Source organism: Harpegnathos saltator, unplaced genomic scaffold (genome assembly GCF_003227715.2).
Source record: "Harpegnathos saltator strain DR-91 unplaced genomic scaffold, Hsal_v8.6 scaffold68, whole genome shotgun sequence".
Taxonomy (NCBI): Eukaryota; Metazoa; Arthropoda; class Insecta; order Hymenoptera; family Formicidae; genus Harpegnathos; species Harpegnathos saltator.
The window spans coordinates 235,508-249,168 of NW_020230515.1; the positions used below are offsets into that span (position 1 = coordinate 235,508).

General features: G+C 50.8%; 1 protein-coding gene across 1 annotated transcript; it reads right to left on the reverse strand.

Moving 5' to 3' along the window:
- Positions 1–8,800: 8,800 nt before the first annotated feature.
- Positions 8,801–11,003, reverse strand: LOC112589979 (MAPK-interacting and spindle-stabilizing protein-like). Its single transcript, XM_025305203.1, has 4 exons — positions 10,875–11,003; positions 9,685–9,850; positions 9,153–9,370; positions 8,801–8,824 (listed from the first exon to the last, which is right to left on the reverse strand). The coding sequence occupies exons 1-4, from the start codon at positions 11,001–11,003 to the stop codon at positions 8,801–8,803; spliced, it is 537 nt and encodes a 178-aa protein (XP_025160988.1).
- Positions 11,004–13,661: the final 2,658 nt, after the last annotated feature.

A 13,661-nucleotide genomic window follows, 5' to 3' on the forward strand; every position in this document is an offset into this window, starting at 1 on the left:
CCAGCGCCGTGTCCTCACCCGGGCAGTGGGGTGCCGGGAAGAAGAAGAGGAAACCCTCGCTCCCGCGCTTGTTCAAAGCAATTGCGGGAGCGAGGAGGTATGGGAAGTGGCGGCCTCCTTTTGCCGGGACGTAATGTCCCGCAAGGAGGCCGCCGAGTAAGAGCGTCGTCCATCTCGTCACAATCCGCGACGGAAGAGGCGGCGCTCCCCAGAGGGGGAAAGTGGGCTCGAGGTGGCGCCGGCCGAGGAGGAGAGGCCACCGGCTTGCTGGAGGCCGCTTCCTCGGCCGCCTCGGGCCCGACTTCGACGCAGCAGTAGGGGATAGGTGAGAGGGAATGAACTCTCTCACCCACTAGTGGCGTCGGTAATGGTAGGGTAAAAGGGGAGTGGGCCCCGGTTGGGGCTGGGCTTTACTCCCCTGTACCCTCCATACATACCCAGTACGTAGGGGAGGAAAGGGGGCGAGGAAGGAGGACGGGTGTCCCCTCTCTCCTAAATTAAACCGGAAGGCCTACCTGGTTGGATAACCGGCCAGGGCACCGCGCCCTAAACTCCCAGCTAGGGTGGGGCGCGGTACTTGGGCGTGGGGCTCCAGGAAAGCCTGGGGCCGGAGTGTCGGGGAGGGAATGCAGGCGTAGTTCCCCTGACTCCCCCCACTTCGGTCCGAGAGGCACCCCGCAGGAGTTTTAGTCGGTAAGAGTCCGACATAACCCCCGACCCCCCCCCCCAAGAGTCAGGAGTATCCATGATGGATTTCCCTGCGTTAACAAAAAAAGTGCTCAATGGGTGCCTCAGGGAGGGGGTCTTCCCCCCAGAATGGAGGAAGGCCAAATTGGTCCTCCTCCCGAAGGAGAGCAAAGCACCCGGAGGCGCGCCGGTCTATAGGCCGATATGCCTGCTGGACGAGGCGGGCAAGATGCTGGAACGTATGTTGCTCACCGCGTCGCCCAGCATTTGTCCTCGGAGGGGCCGAATCTCCACGACCGGCAATATGGGTTCCGGACGTTCCACTCTGGATGCAATCCAGTATGTCCGGGACCTGACCCGCACGGTCGTGAAGGAGAGGAGCGGGGTATTGCTCGTGGTGTCTTTAGACATCATGAACGCGTTCAACACCCTGCCCTGGTCGGAGATTGAACGAGCCCTCGAATATCATGGGGTGCCCGTCTATCTCTGGCATATCCTCGCGGCCTACTTCGAGGACAGGGACCTCGCCTACTCGGGGAGAGGCGGGGTCCAGGGCCGGCGCATGATGGAACGCGGTGCCCCCAGAGGTCGGTTCTCGGTCTCCCTGCTATGGGACATCGCGTTCGACAGAGTGCTTCGCTCTCACCTTTCCTTTGACTACCACGTCATGTGCTACGCAGATGACACCCTAGTGGTAGCCGGGAGGGATAATTGGGGGGGGAGGCGGCGCTCCAATCGATGGTGGGCGCCATCAAGGAGCTGGGACTGAAAGTGGCGCCCCAGAAGACGGAGGCCGTCTATTTCCATGATGGCAGCCGTAGGGCGCCACCGAAGTCACAAGTCCTGGTGGATGGAGTTCCCGTCCACGTCGGGCCGACGATTAAATATCTCGGCCTGACGTTGGAAAGCCGTTGGGCCTTCGGGCCGCACTTCAGGCATCTGGCCCCCCGGGTCCGCAAAACAGGTTTGGCCCTTACCAACCCGATGAAGACCCAGGGGGGCCTAGGATAGAGGGCTCACCGCCTGTACGTGGATATCGTGCTCTCGATCGCCCTCTATGGGGCGCCCATATGGGCGCCCCAACTTCTATCCAGCCGCAGCAGCAAATGTCTGTTGCAGCAGGCCATACGAGCCGTAGTAGTGAGGGCGATTCGGGGGTACGGCACCGTGTCGTACATGGCGGCGACCACCCTGGCCGACTCCCCCCCCCCCATGGAGCTCCTGGCTCAAGAGAGGTACACCCTCTACTGAAGAGTCAAGGAGCTCCGCGAGGGAGGGGAGGGACCAGCGGCCATATTGGCCGACCCCCAGGGACCCGGGCTCCGAACGGCCGAGGCCGTCCGCCCCTGTCTGCCCAAAGTGGCGGACAGGAGGGGACGGGGAATCACCTTCCATTTGGCGCAAGTGTTAACCGGGCACAGGTGCTTCGGGAAGTACCTACGCCAGATAGGGAAGGAACCCACCACCGGTTGCCATCATTACCCGGAGCCTGTGGACACGGCGCACTATACACTGGTAACATGCACTGTATGGAGCCAGCAGCGCAGTGTCCTGGCCCGGGCGGTGAAGTGCCGCGTGGAGGACCTCTCGCTCCCGCGCATGGTTCGCGCCATGTGCGGGAGCGAGGAGGCATGGGGGATGGTGGCCTCCTTCTGCCGCAACGTGATATCGCGGAAGGAGGCCGCCGAGTGGAAGCGCCGCCCCGGTATCCACCGCTGCACGGAGTGGCGACGGCAAAAGCGGCGCTTCCCCGGTTTTGGCAGCGGGTCCGAAGTGGCACCGGTCGAGAAGGAGCGGCTACCGGCTCGCCGGTCCTCGGCCGCCTCGGGCTCGCCATCGAACGCGCGGGGGGAGGGGATGACGGGTGAGTGAAGCCCACACACCGGCTTCCCCCTGGCGTCGGTAAAGGTCAAGCGAAGGGGGAGTGGAAGCCTGGTTGGGGCCGGGTTCCCCCGCCCCCATTGACGAACAAGAGGGGCACTGAGGGAAGATGGGTGTCCCCTCCCTCCAGTAAGTGAAACCAGAAGGCCAACCCGACCGTGCAACTGGCCGGGGACTGCGTCCTCGACTCCCTTTGTGGGAGAGGGCGCGGTACACAGGCGGGAGGCTCTTAGTGTGAGACCTGGGGCCGGGGTGTTGGAGAGGGAATACGTGAGTAGTTCCCTCGACTCTCCCCACCACGGTCCGAAAGGTAGGCACCCCGCAAGAGTTTTAGCCGGTAGGAATCCGGCATAACCTCCAACTCCCCCGCAAGCGTCGGAAGTATCCATGATAGATTTCCCCTGCGTGGTAACAAAAAATGTATGTAATGCTATCATTTATATAGGTGGAAAATTATGTTATTGCGCTCATAAAAAATAAGCAGCAGACCAATTCGAGTGATATTTTTTAACAAGATACTCATATCACTCAACTTGGTCTGCTGCTTACTTTTGCTGAACATAATAATATAATTCCTCACCTACGCAAATAATAGCATTATATATATATATATATACATTCAACATCAATGATAAATTTATAGTATTAACATTAAATATAAATTTATAGCATTAATATTAAATATAAATTATTAAAATTATGGTTTATAACTTTTTTAACTTACATTCAAATTGAAAATATACAAATGATCTTACCGTGTCTCAAAGAATAAGTGAATCTCATAGTACTATCATTTTACAGGATGCAAGTATTAAGAATAACAGACATAAGATGATGAAACAGTATAAGCAAGATATTATCAATCAAGGCTATGCATATATAAAAAAATATAAATCTTAACACAAGGAACGAAGCAACACTAAGCGATGAGTCAGGTTTGGATTGTCTAAATAACAATATTAGTAAGAATTTATCAAATTACAACTTTATTTATAGTATATGTTCTATAACACAAACTGATTTCATACAATATATTTTAAAGATGTAGGTATACGAAATATCAGGTGTAGTAAAAAGAAATCCATTATTTTTGCATGAAATTGAAGGCTTTAATTACCATAGTTAGAATGATCCGATTTAGGTCAAATATGCGCCGTTTTGTTCGATAACTTGTTGCCATTTTGAAGGTAATTTCATTATGCCTCTCTCATAGAAGCCCTCGTCCCTATTGACAAAAAATTGAGATAGTCGATTTTCACAAGCCTCTCTTGAAGCGAATTTTTCACCAGCAAAATTGTTCGCCATGGACAGGAACAGATGGTAATCACTTGGTGCCAGGTCCGGACTATAAAGTGGATGCATAAGAACCTCCCAACCAAACTAGTTTGCTCACTCCGGACAACAAGCGCAACCGTGAGACCACTTCAGAGCAGTGTTTGACGCTGTTTAAGCGCAATCCGAAGGAGTTTCTGCGTCGTTTCGTGACCGTCGACGAAACATGGATCCACTGGTACACACCAGAGACCAAGGAACAGTCGAAACAGTGGACTTCACCCGGCGAACGTGCTCCGAAGAAGGCGAAGACTGTCCTATCGGCCGGAAAGGTGATGGCCACCGTTTTCTGGGATTCACAAGGTGTGATCTACATCGACTACCTGGAGAAGGGCAAAACGGTCACAGGGCTGTACTATGCCGAATTATTGGGCCGATTCGACGCCGAATTGCAGAAAAAACGGCCCCATTTGACGAAGAAAAAAGTGCTCTTCCACCATGACAACGCACCGGCTCACACCTCCGCCCTCGCCAAGGTCAAATTGGTCGAATTGGGCTACGAACTGCTGCCCCATTCACCATATTCTCCAGATTTGGCCCCGTGCGACTTCTTTTTGTTTCCAAACTTGAAAAAGTCACTCGCCGGGCAGAAATTTGAGTCGAATGAGGAGGTCATCGCCGCCATGGAGGCCTACTTTGCAGACCTCGAGAAAACGTATTTTTCAGACGGGTTAAAGAAGTTGGAGCATCGCTGGGTCAAGTGTATCGAGCTAAAAGGAGACTATGTTGAGAAATAAATCGCCACTTTTCCAAAATTTTCATTTTTCTTTTGTAGGCTAAGTACTTATCGGACTACCCTCGTACCATCAAGAAAATTTTGCAAATGCTTGAAAAGGTGATAATCGCTTGGAGCCAGGTCTGGGCTATACGGCGAGTGCGATATAACCTCCCATCCAAGCTTTCGGAGCTTCTGGCGCGTCGTCAAAGATGTGTGCGGCCTGGCATTGTCTTGATGGAACACAACACCCTTCCTATTGGCCAATTCTAGCCGCTTCTCGTCGATCGCCTGCTTCAATCTGGTCAGTTGTTGACAGTGTAGTTCCGAATTGAGTGATTGGCCCGATGGGAGCAGCTCATAGTGGATGATTCCCTTCCAATCTCACCAAACACACAGTAAAACCTTCTTGGCCGTTAATCCGGGTTTGGCGATCGTTTGGACCGGCTCACCACGCTTGGACCACGATCTTTTTCGCCTGTTGTTGTTCTCGTATGTGAACCATTTTTCATCGCCAGTCACCATCCGCTTCAAAAATGGGTCGATTTCGTTACGCTTCAGCAAAGAATCGCAGGCAAGAATTCGGTCCAAAAAGTTCTTTTGCGTCAATTCGTGTGCCACCCATACATCGAGCTTCTTCTTGAGACCAGCCTTATGCAAATGGTTCCAAACGGTTTTCTGGCTAATCTTCAGTTCCTGGGTGTTCAAATCTGGGCCCGGTGAACGCGAACACTGCGGGAATCGGGGCGAGATTCGGAAGAATGCCAGTGGTCGCTTCGAAGCGACCGACGGAGCGCGTGCTGTCGCTATTTCGCGACCAAAAAAAGACGGGTGAGGCACCAAGATGCACGTCAACAAGCTTTGTCTTTAATATCCTTTAATTCGCTCGCCAAATACATGGATTCCGCACGCAGAGGCAAACATAAAGTTAATATATTTCTCGCTCAAATGCGTAGCACAAACGAACGCAATAACCGACGTTAAGGCGCAATCGAATTATGTGATTTGAATGGAAACTGAGTGCAGCAAGCGGGCAGCACGACATGCGGCAGGCTTGCGCTATTAAAAAGACGCCGAGAAAAGCGCGACTATCTATGCGCCCAACGCTCAATGCAACTCGAACGAAGAGAGAGAGCCACGATCTACCGATCGCCGTTTTAAAAGGCGCTACAAAAAACCGACAAAAAGTCCCACCGAGACACTCGGGTGACTCTCGGCGGACAGGTAAACACATGTATGTGCCGGATTGGCTGCTCCAGCCTCATATGATTTACTGCTCACGTGAACCCAGCATGAGACACCGAATAGCGATCGAAAACTAAGCTAGCAGGGCACACGTGAACAGCAGATGACAAAATATTTGTAAACGTTTGAAATCTCAGCGATACCGACATCTCGACCGAGCGAAACGCGAACACTGGGCAATGGAATAAATGCTTGCATGCCGGTCCGACTCGACGATTTCCATAATTTTATCGACATTTTCGACGATTGGCCTACCTGAGCGTGTCTCATCTTCGACGTCCATATTACCAGAACGGAATCGTTGGAACCACCGCTTTGCTATTGCATTCGATACTGTATTGGGTCCATAAACAGCACAAATTTTTTTGGCCGCCTACTCCGCTTTTTCCCTTTGGTGGTAGTGGTACTGAAGAATGTATCGAATTTTCTCTTTTTTTACCTCCATTTTGGAACGCTCTAACACACAACTGGCTTCACCAAACACAAAACTGTCAAAGAACTTTTTTTAAAGCGTTATGTCACCTTTAAGTCGCAGTATAAAATGACCAGATGCAACGTATACATCGTGAGATATGACCTCACTAAAGCCATCTAGCGGAAAACGCTCAAAACTTTTTACTTAACCCAATATTATTCAATTTTTATCCACAGTCAAAAATGTCGTCCCATCTTCTATTCCAATTCAAATAGGCATCGACGGGATGCCGATATCACGATCAAATTCCAATCAGTTATGGCCAATTTTAGGTCGTGTTATGCCAAACGGAAAAGTATTTTTTATTGGTTGTTATTCCGGTAAAAGTAAACCAGCGGATGCGAATGAATTTTTACAAGCATTTGTAGATGACATTAATATTTTGATTGCCAGTGGTATAACATATAATAACGTAACTTTTTCAATCTCAATACATTCTATTGTTACGTCCTGGAGGAGGAACGCAACTTGACGCTTGCTTTCGCAAGCTCCGACGTACTCGCAAGTCTGCGGTGCAGATCAAGGATCGGAATGACCCCTTTATCTGGCGCGGACATATGTCGGTGGTCCTTTATTTAGGTCAAGGAACTAAATCCTTTTACCTGGGATAGGACCGTGAGCGACGGTTGAGGGAAGAGAGAATTTTTTGGTTGAGAATAATTATTTGGAAACCGTGATTAGCTTACAATTACAAACAACTTGTTTTATTAGTAATTAGACGGATATTCACAATGAAATAAAATTTACAAGCTTTTATAAAGTGTATATATACATAGATGTATAAACAATCGCGGTCTGAGCAAAATCCCGTGTTCGTTATGTCCGACTGTGATCGAAAAGATTGGCCACTGGCGTCTGATTTAACAATTAAGAAGGAATGCCAAGGAGGATAAAAAACGGAAGTAAAACGAAAGGAAAAGAAAAGAGAGAGAAGAAAAAATAAAAAAATGAAACGAAAGAGGTCACTCAGGTAAAAGAAAATATAAATAACTTACTGCTGGACTTCTCTGATCTTAGTAGACAATGAAAGATGTGGTTGCTGCGTCTCCGTGAGGATAGATGCCTCAAGTTCTGCGCCAAGGACAGGCAGCTGGTTTCGGCAGGATCGCTCTCAATGGTCCAAGAAGGCACAAGATCGTTGCACCGAATAATTAACAAGTGAAGAATACTGGTCGGTCTAAGCCACAAGTTGGCTTGATTGTTAAGAAACCCTGAAGGGGTGCTGGAGAGAAGCGTCTGTCCTGAGTGCTGGATCGGCGAGAAGTGAGTGAGGCTTTTGACTTTTCTCAAAAAGTCACCTCGGTTGAGAGAGTGGGGTTTTGGGGGAAATGTTCCAGAAGATTATTTTATAGGAGATAAGATGCATGTGACAATAAGAGGATTTCGAAAGTCTTTTGTAAATAAAAAAAACGTGGCAGCTATCTTAAGAAGTAAATATCGATATTTCTAAGAACGATGTCGTGGTACTGTTATCAATAATTAAGCGCGTAGAAAACAGGATAGGAGTTGGTTCAAGATTGTTAGTATTTTTGGGGTATCGAAAATTCCAGAGATATCGTCGTGTGGTATTATGCCTGAGCGCATTCGGCCATATGATAAGTAATAAATTCGATTTCCCTTATTTATAAAAGAAGCCTAGGGTCCGCTGAGTCAGCAGGACGTAACACTATCATTTGTGACGCGCCTGCAAAATCTTTTATTACTTTTACTAAAGGTCATGCTGGCTATTTAACTGTTCTAAATGCATAATTGAAGGCGAGTTTATTGCAAATAGAGTTTACTTTCCCGATTTGAATTGTCAAAATAGAACTGATGTTACTTTTCGTAATCAAGATCAAGAGAAACATCATCTCGGTCGTTCTGTATTACTAGATATTCAGAATTTTTATATAATCTCCTAAATTCCGTTAGATTACATGCACATGATATGTATTAGTGTTATGAGAAAACTCATTAACTTATGGATAAGCGGCCCTCTTAAAACGAGGTATCTATCCTCTAAAAAAATAAAAAATATTTCCAAGTTTCTTCTAAATATCAGACCTTATATTCCACGAGAATTTGCAAGAAGACCGCACGAATTGGAAGATTATTCTCAATAGAAAACAACCGAGTATCGTCAATTCCTCTTATATACTGGACGCGTTATATTACAAAAAGAATTGCGGTTAGAAATTTTTTCCCATTTTCTCTGTTTGCATATTGCTGTGTACATATTATGCCAGAAAAAACCAAACACATGGAATACGCTGAAAAATTATTAAAATATTTTGTTGAATGTTTCATCACAATTTACAGGCCTGAACATGCATCTCATAATATTCACTGTCTTTTACACATAACTGACGACATAAAATATCTTGGACCATTAGACACTTTTAGAGCTTTTCCGTTTGAAAAGAGCATCAGTAAAAAATGCCCGTTTTCGGTACCTCGATTTTTGAAACTTTTTTTATGCCAAATGGTTACTTATGGTGACCCAAAAATCCCTGCAAAATTTCAAGATGAGCATATGCCCCGTTTAAGAAATATAGGGGGTCAAAGTTGACCATGTCCAATTAAAAAATATAGCAGCTTCACATTTATACTCCAATAATAATGTCCAAAAAATTAAACCGAAATGGTTCTTTTAAGATTTTTGGCTGCTGATTACGAATCTGAAGTTAGATTTTAAAAATTCAAAATGGCGAATCCAATATGGCGGATCAACGACAAATCCTGCCTGGGGGTCCGGCCTGCCGGGGGATTGTCGGCTGGTCGATTGGGGGAGGGACTTCGTTGTCGCGGACTGGTGCTTTTTATGCCGTTAGTGTCTACCTTCCACCTAGTGGGGGGATCGCGGCCTTCCTCGGTCGGCTGGACCGGCTCCGCGGTGTGCTCTCCGGCCTTCGGGGGCGTGGGGTTCTCCTTGGCGGGGATTTCAACGCCAAGTCCTGGCTGTGGGATCCCCGCCGGGAGAACCGTAGAGGGGAGATCCTCTCGGAATGGGCCGCCGAGTTGGATCTCCGCCTCTTGAATGTAGGAGGTGCTGGCACCTGCGTGCGGCCGCAGGGAACATCGGTGGTAGATCTGACCTGGGCTTCTCCTGGACTGGCAGGCAGGGTTGCGCAGTGGAGGGTCCGGGAGAGGGAAACCCTCTCGGACCACCGTTATATAACATTTTCTATTGACATCTGGGGGGGTTGGGGCGGAGCTTGGGGGGGGGGTCCCGGCGGATTTACCCCCGTTAGGACTTCTCCAAGTTCCGCCCGGATGAGTTTATCTCCTCTTTGGAGGAGCGATGCGCGTTTGGTCCAGGGGAGGCCCAGGTGGCATCTGCCGAGGGCCTGGCGGGCTGGGTGTCACAGGCCATGGCTCGTGCCTACGACGACTCGGCCCCCAGGTCCCGGTTCGGGGGTGGTAGGCGCGAGCGTTCTGCCGCCCATTGGTGGACAGAGGAGATCGCGCAGCTGCGCCGGGCCTGCTTGCGGGCTCGGCGCGGCTATACTAGGTGTCGGCGTAAGGGTGTGCATGTCCTGTGTGAGTGTGGTGTTGTGTTCCGTCGAGCCAAGCGGGACCTTCGCAAAGCCATTAAGGCGGCGAACGTCCGCGCCTGGGAGGACCTGGTTCGGTCGGTTGAGGAGGATCCGTGGGGGCTGTCGTACAAGCTCGTTTTAAAACGGCTTCGGCGGTCGTCGCCAGCACTCACGGAGACCCTCGAAGAGGAAGAACTAGCTGTTTTGCTAGATTCCCTCTTTCCGCGGCCCTCCGATCGAGATTGGGACGAGCCTTTGTCTGACGAGGCCTGGGACCCCGTCTGGTCATGCGACCAGGGGGAGGTGCTCGAGGCGATAAGCGGCAAGGGAAGGGGCGGTAACCCGGCCCCCGGGCCGGATGATGTGCGCGCCGGTATATGGAGAAAGGTCCCTCCGGCCTTTCTCAGGGTAATTACGAACTTGTTCAACAGGTGTCTCGCGGAGAGTATTTTTCCCTCCAATTGGAGACGTGGTAGGCTCATCCTGATCCCGAAGGGGGGGCGGAATCGGCCGGACCGCTCCGAGCCCGTCCCATCTGCCTCCTCAATGAGATCGGCAAGATCTTTGAGAGGGTGCTGGTGGGGAGGATGGAGCGTTGGATGGCGGATCATCCGGCGGCCTCCCTGTCCGATTCTCAGTATGGGTTTCGGACGGGTAGGTCGACGGTGGACGCCCTCCTTCGGGTCTGTGACTATGTGTCGCACGTGGTGTCGGGTGGGGGTGCGGCCGTGGCGGTCGGGTTGGAAGTGATAAACGCGTTCAACTCGGTGCAGCGGTCGCACATCTTATGTGCGTTAAGGGAGAAGGGTTTCCCCCTTTACCTCCGGCGTGTGGTCGGATCCTACCTGTCCAATAGGACGGTGGAGTACCCGGTCCGCGGCAGGGGTGTAAGGTCCCGCGACGTGGTGGCGGGCGTCCCCCAGGGGTCGGTGCTCGGCCTCCTCTTGTGGAATGTGGTTTATGACCGCGTGCTCAATGCTCGTCTCGAGCCTGGATGCGAAGTCATATGCTACGCGGATGATACCCTGATTCTGGCTGCGGGCCCCTCTGTGGAGAGGGCTTCGGTCCTGGCCACCATCCAGGTGGAGTTTACGGTGGGGAGTATCGCTGGCCTCGGTCTCAGGGTGTCTGCGGACAAGACAGTGGCAGTCATGTTCCATGGGAGGAGGGCCCGAGGGCGGGCCCCTCCGGTGGAGGTGCATGTACGCGTGGGGAGCGTTACATCGGGCGTCGGTGGGGGATCGCATGAAGTATCTCGGGGTGATCCTGGACAGTCGTATGATGTTCAGGCCTCACTTCGAGTACGTACGGACGAAGGTCGCGACAGTCGCGAGAGCCCTAGGCAGACTGATGCCCAATTTACGGGGCCCCGGGGAGGCCCGGCGACGGTTGTACGCAACCGTCATGATGTCCGTGGTTCTCTACGGGGCGCCGGTTTGGGTTAAGGCCTTTGCTGCAACTCAACAAGCCCAGGTGGACCTGAAGTGGATACAGCGTCGAATCGCCATCAAGGTGGTGTCCGGATACAGGATAGTGTCGTATGTGGCTGCGACCCTCCTTGCTCGGATGCTGCCCGTTGACATCCTGGCGGCGTCTCGTCGCCGGATGTACGAGAGGGCTCGCGACTTTCGTCCGTACGGGTTGTGGACGTCCGAGGCGGTCGCGGAGGCTCGGGCTGCGGAGGAGCTGCTGGTTCGCCGGCAGTGGCTTCTGCATCTCCGGGCCCCGGGACTGCCGAGTGTTCGTGTCCGTGACGCGATCCTGCTGGAGTTCAATCTCTGGTTGGATCGTCCGCATCGTGGCGGCCTGTCCTTTCACGCTACGCAACTGTTGACGGGCCACGGGGTTTTCGCGGAATTCTTGCACAAGATCGGGAAGTATCCATCCCCGCGGTGTTTTCACTGCGGGGACGAGCGCGATGATGCGCAACATATCCTGCAGCACTGCGTGGCGTGGAGGGTGCAGCGTGAGGAGTTGGTGGGGGAGGTGGGTGGGGATCTGTCCCTGCCCGCGGTCGTGCGCGAGAGCCTTCGCTCCCGCCGGGTTTGGTCGGCCGTGTTGCGGTTCGCCGCCACAGTGGTCGGATCAAAGGAGAATGCCGAGAGGGCCCATAAGAGGGCTGGCGACCGTTGGGTTGTGGGCTTTTCCCCCTCTTCTTCCTCCCAATCGGGGGACCAGGTAGGTCCGCTCCCTCCCCCGGCTCCGCGCCTTTGTCCTCGTCTTCCTTGTCGTCGTCGTTGTCCGAGGTGTCGGGTTTGTCGTCGTCGTCGTCATCGTCGTCGTTGTCGTCGTCGTCATCGTCCGTTGGTCGCCGTCGTCGTCGTCATCGTCATCATCGTCGTCGATCGTCCGTCTCGTCATCTTCGTTGTCTTCGTCGTCGTCGCGGTCCTCGTCGTCATCGTCGCTGTCCTCGGGGGGGGCTTCTTCGGGTTCGGATGGTGATGATGATCATCATCCGTTTGACCCGGGGGGCGGGGGTAGGCAGGGAGAGGTGCGGCTCTCTCACCTGAGTCTGGCGTGGCGGCGCGCATGTGTGGCGGGGAGTCCGGATGGCTAAGTGCCGTCTTGCATGGTGATTCCCGGGCTCCTCGCATTCAGCACGCTGTGGGCCGGGGGGGTTTTAGTGGGTGCAAGTCCCACACTACCTCCAGCACGAGCCCCAGGGTGCGCGTCAGGCATTTCCCCTCCTTAACAAAAAAAAAAAGGTAGAATGTAGGTCCAATGTGAGGAAAAATAGTGAGGAAAAATATCCATTGTAGGACAAAATAGATTCTATGTAGGGTCAAAGTAGGTTTAATGTAGTGACAAAGAAGATTTAGTGTTGGTTAAAAGTTAGTTAACCGTTAGATTCGTAATCAGCGACCTCAAAAACCCCGAGTAACGAATTTCAAGTGAATCTGATGAATTTAAGAAAAATTCGTCCGCCATATTGGATCCGTCATTTTGAATTTTTAAAATCTGACTTCAGATTCGTAATCAGCAGCCAAAATCTTAAAAGAACCATTTCGGTTGAATTTTTTGGACATTATTATTGGAGTATAAATGTGAAGCTGCTATATTTTTTAATTGGACATGGTCAATTTTGACCCCCTATATTTCTTAAACGGGGCATATGCTCATCTTGAAATTTTGCAGGGATTTTTGGGTCATCATAAGTAACCATTTGGCATAAAAAAAGTTTCAAAAATCGAGGTACCGAAAACGGGCATTTTTTGCCGATGCTCTTTCTGCCACACCAAATCGTCCAAATTTGTATTAAAAAGTTACATGATAAAGGACCACTAATAGCAGGTTGCTTTAGTCCGCAATTTTCAAAGATAGAATTTCCAGATTTTATTTCTTTCTATCGAATCTCCTAACAATTGTCTTATAGGAAACGATATATTAGGGTGTTCGGAAAGTTCGTTTCAAATTTCGCGCGCTCCACATTTCTATGTAATCAGTAAGAACTAGGGCGTTCTAAACGATTTTATGTTTGTCTACAAACATTCCCAGATCTATGAGCCCGCTAAGGAAACTTTGCAAATCTTCCTAAGTGCAACTATTTCGTCAGAAATCAGTTTGAAAAATGGAGAACAAAAAGTCCATTTTCGTCATGTGATGCTATATGGCTTTAAACGTGGCTTCACGGCTTCGCAGACCCTGAATGAGATGTTCTCAGTATATGGAGATGCCTGCGTCACTCACCAGACAGTTCGAAAATGGTATCGAAAATTCGAAGCTGGCGATTTCAACATGGAAGATCAAGCTCGCTCAGGCCGGCCTCAGGAGGTTGATGAACGCTTCTTATGGATCTCGTGCACGAAAATC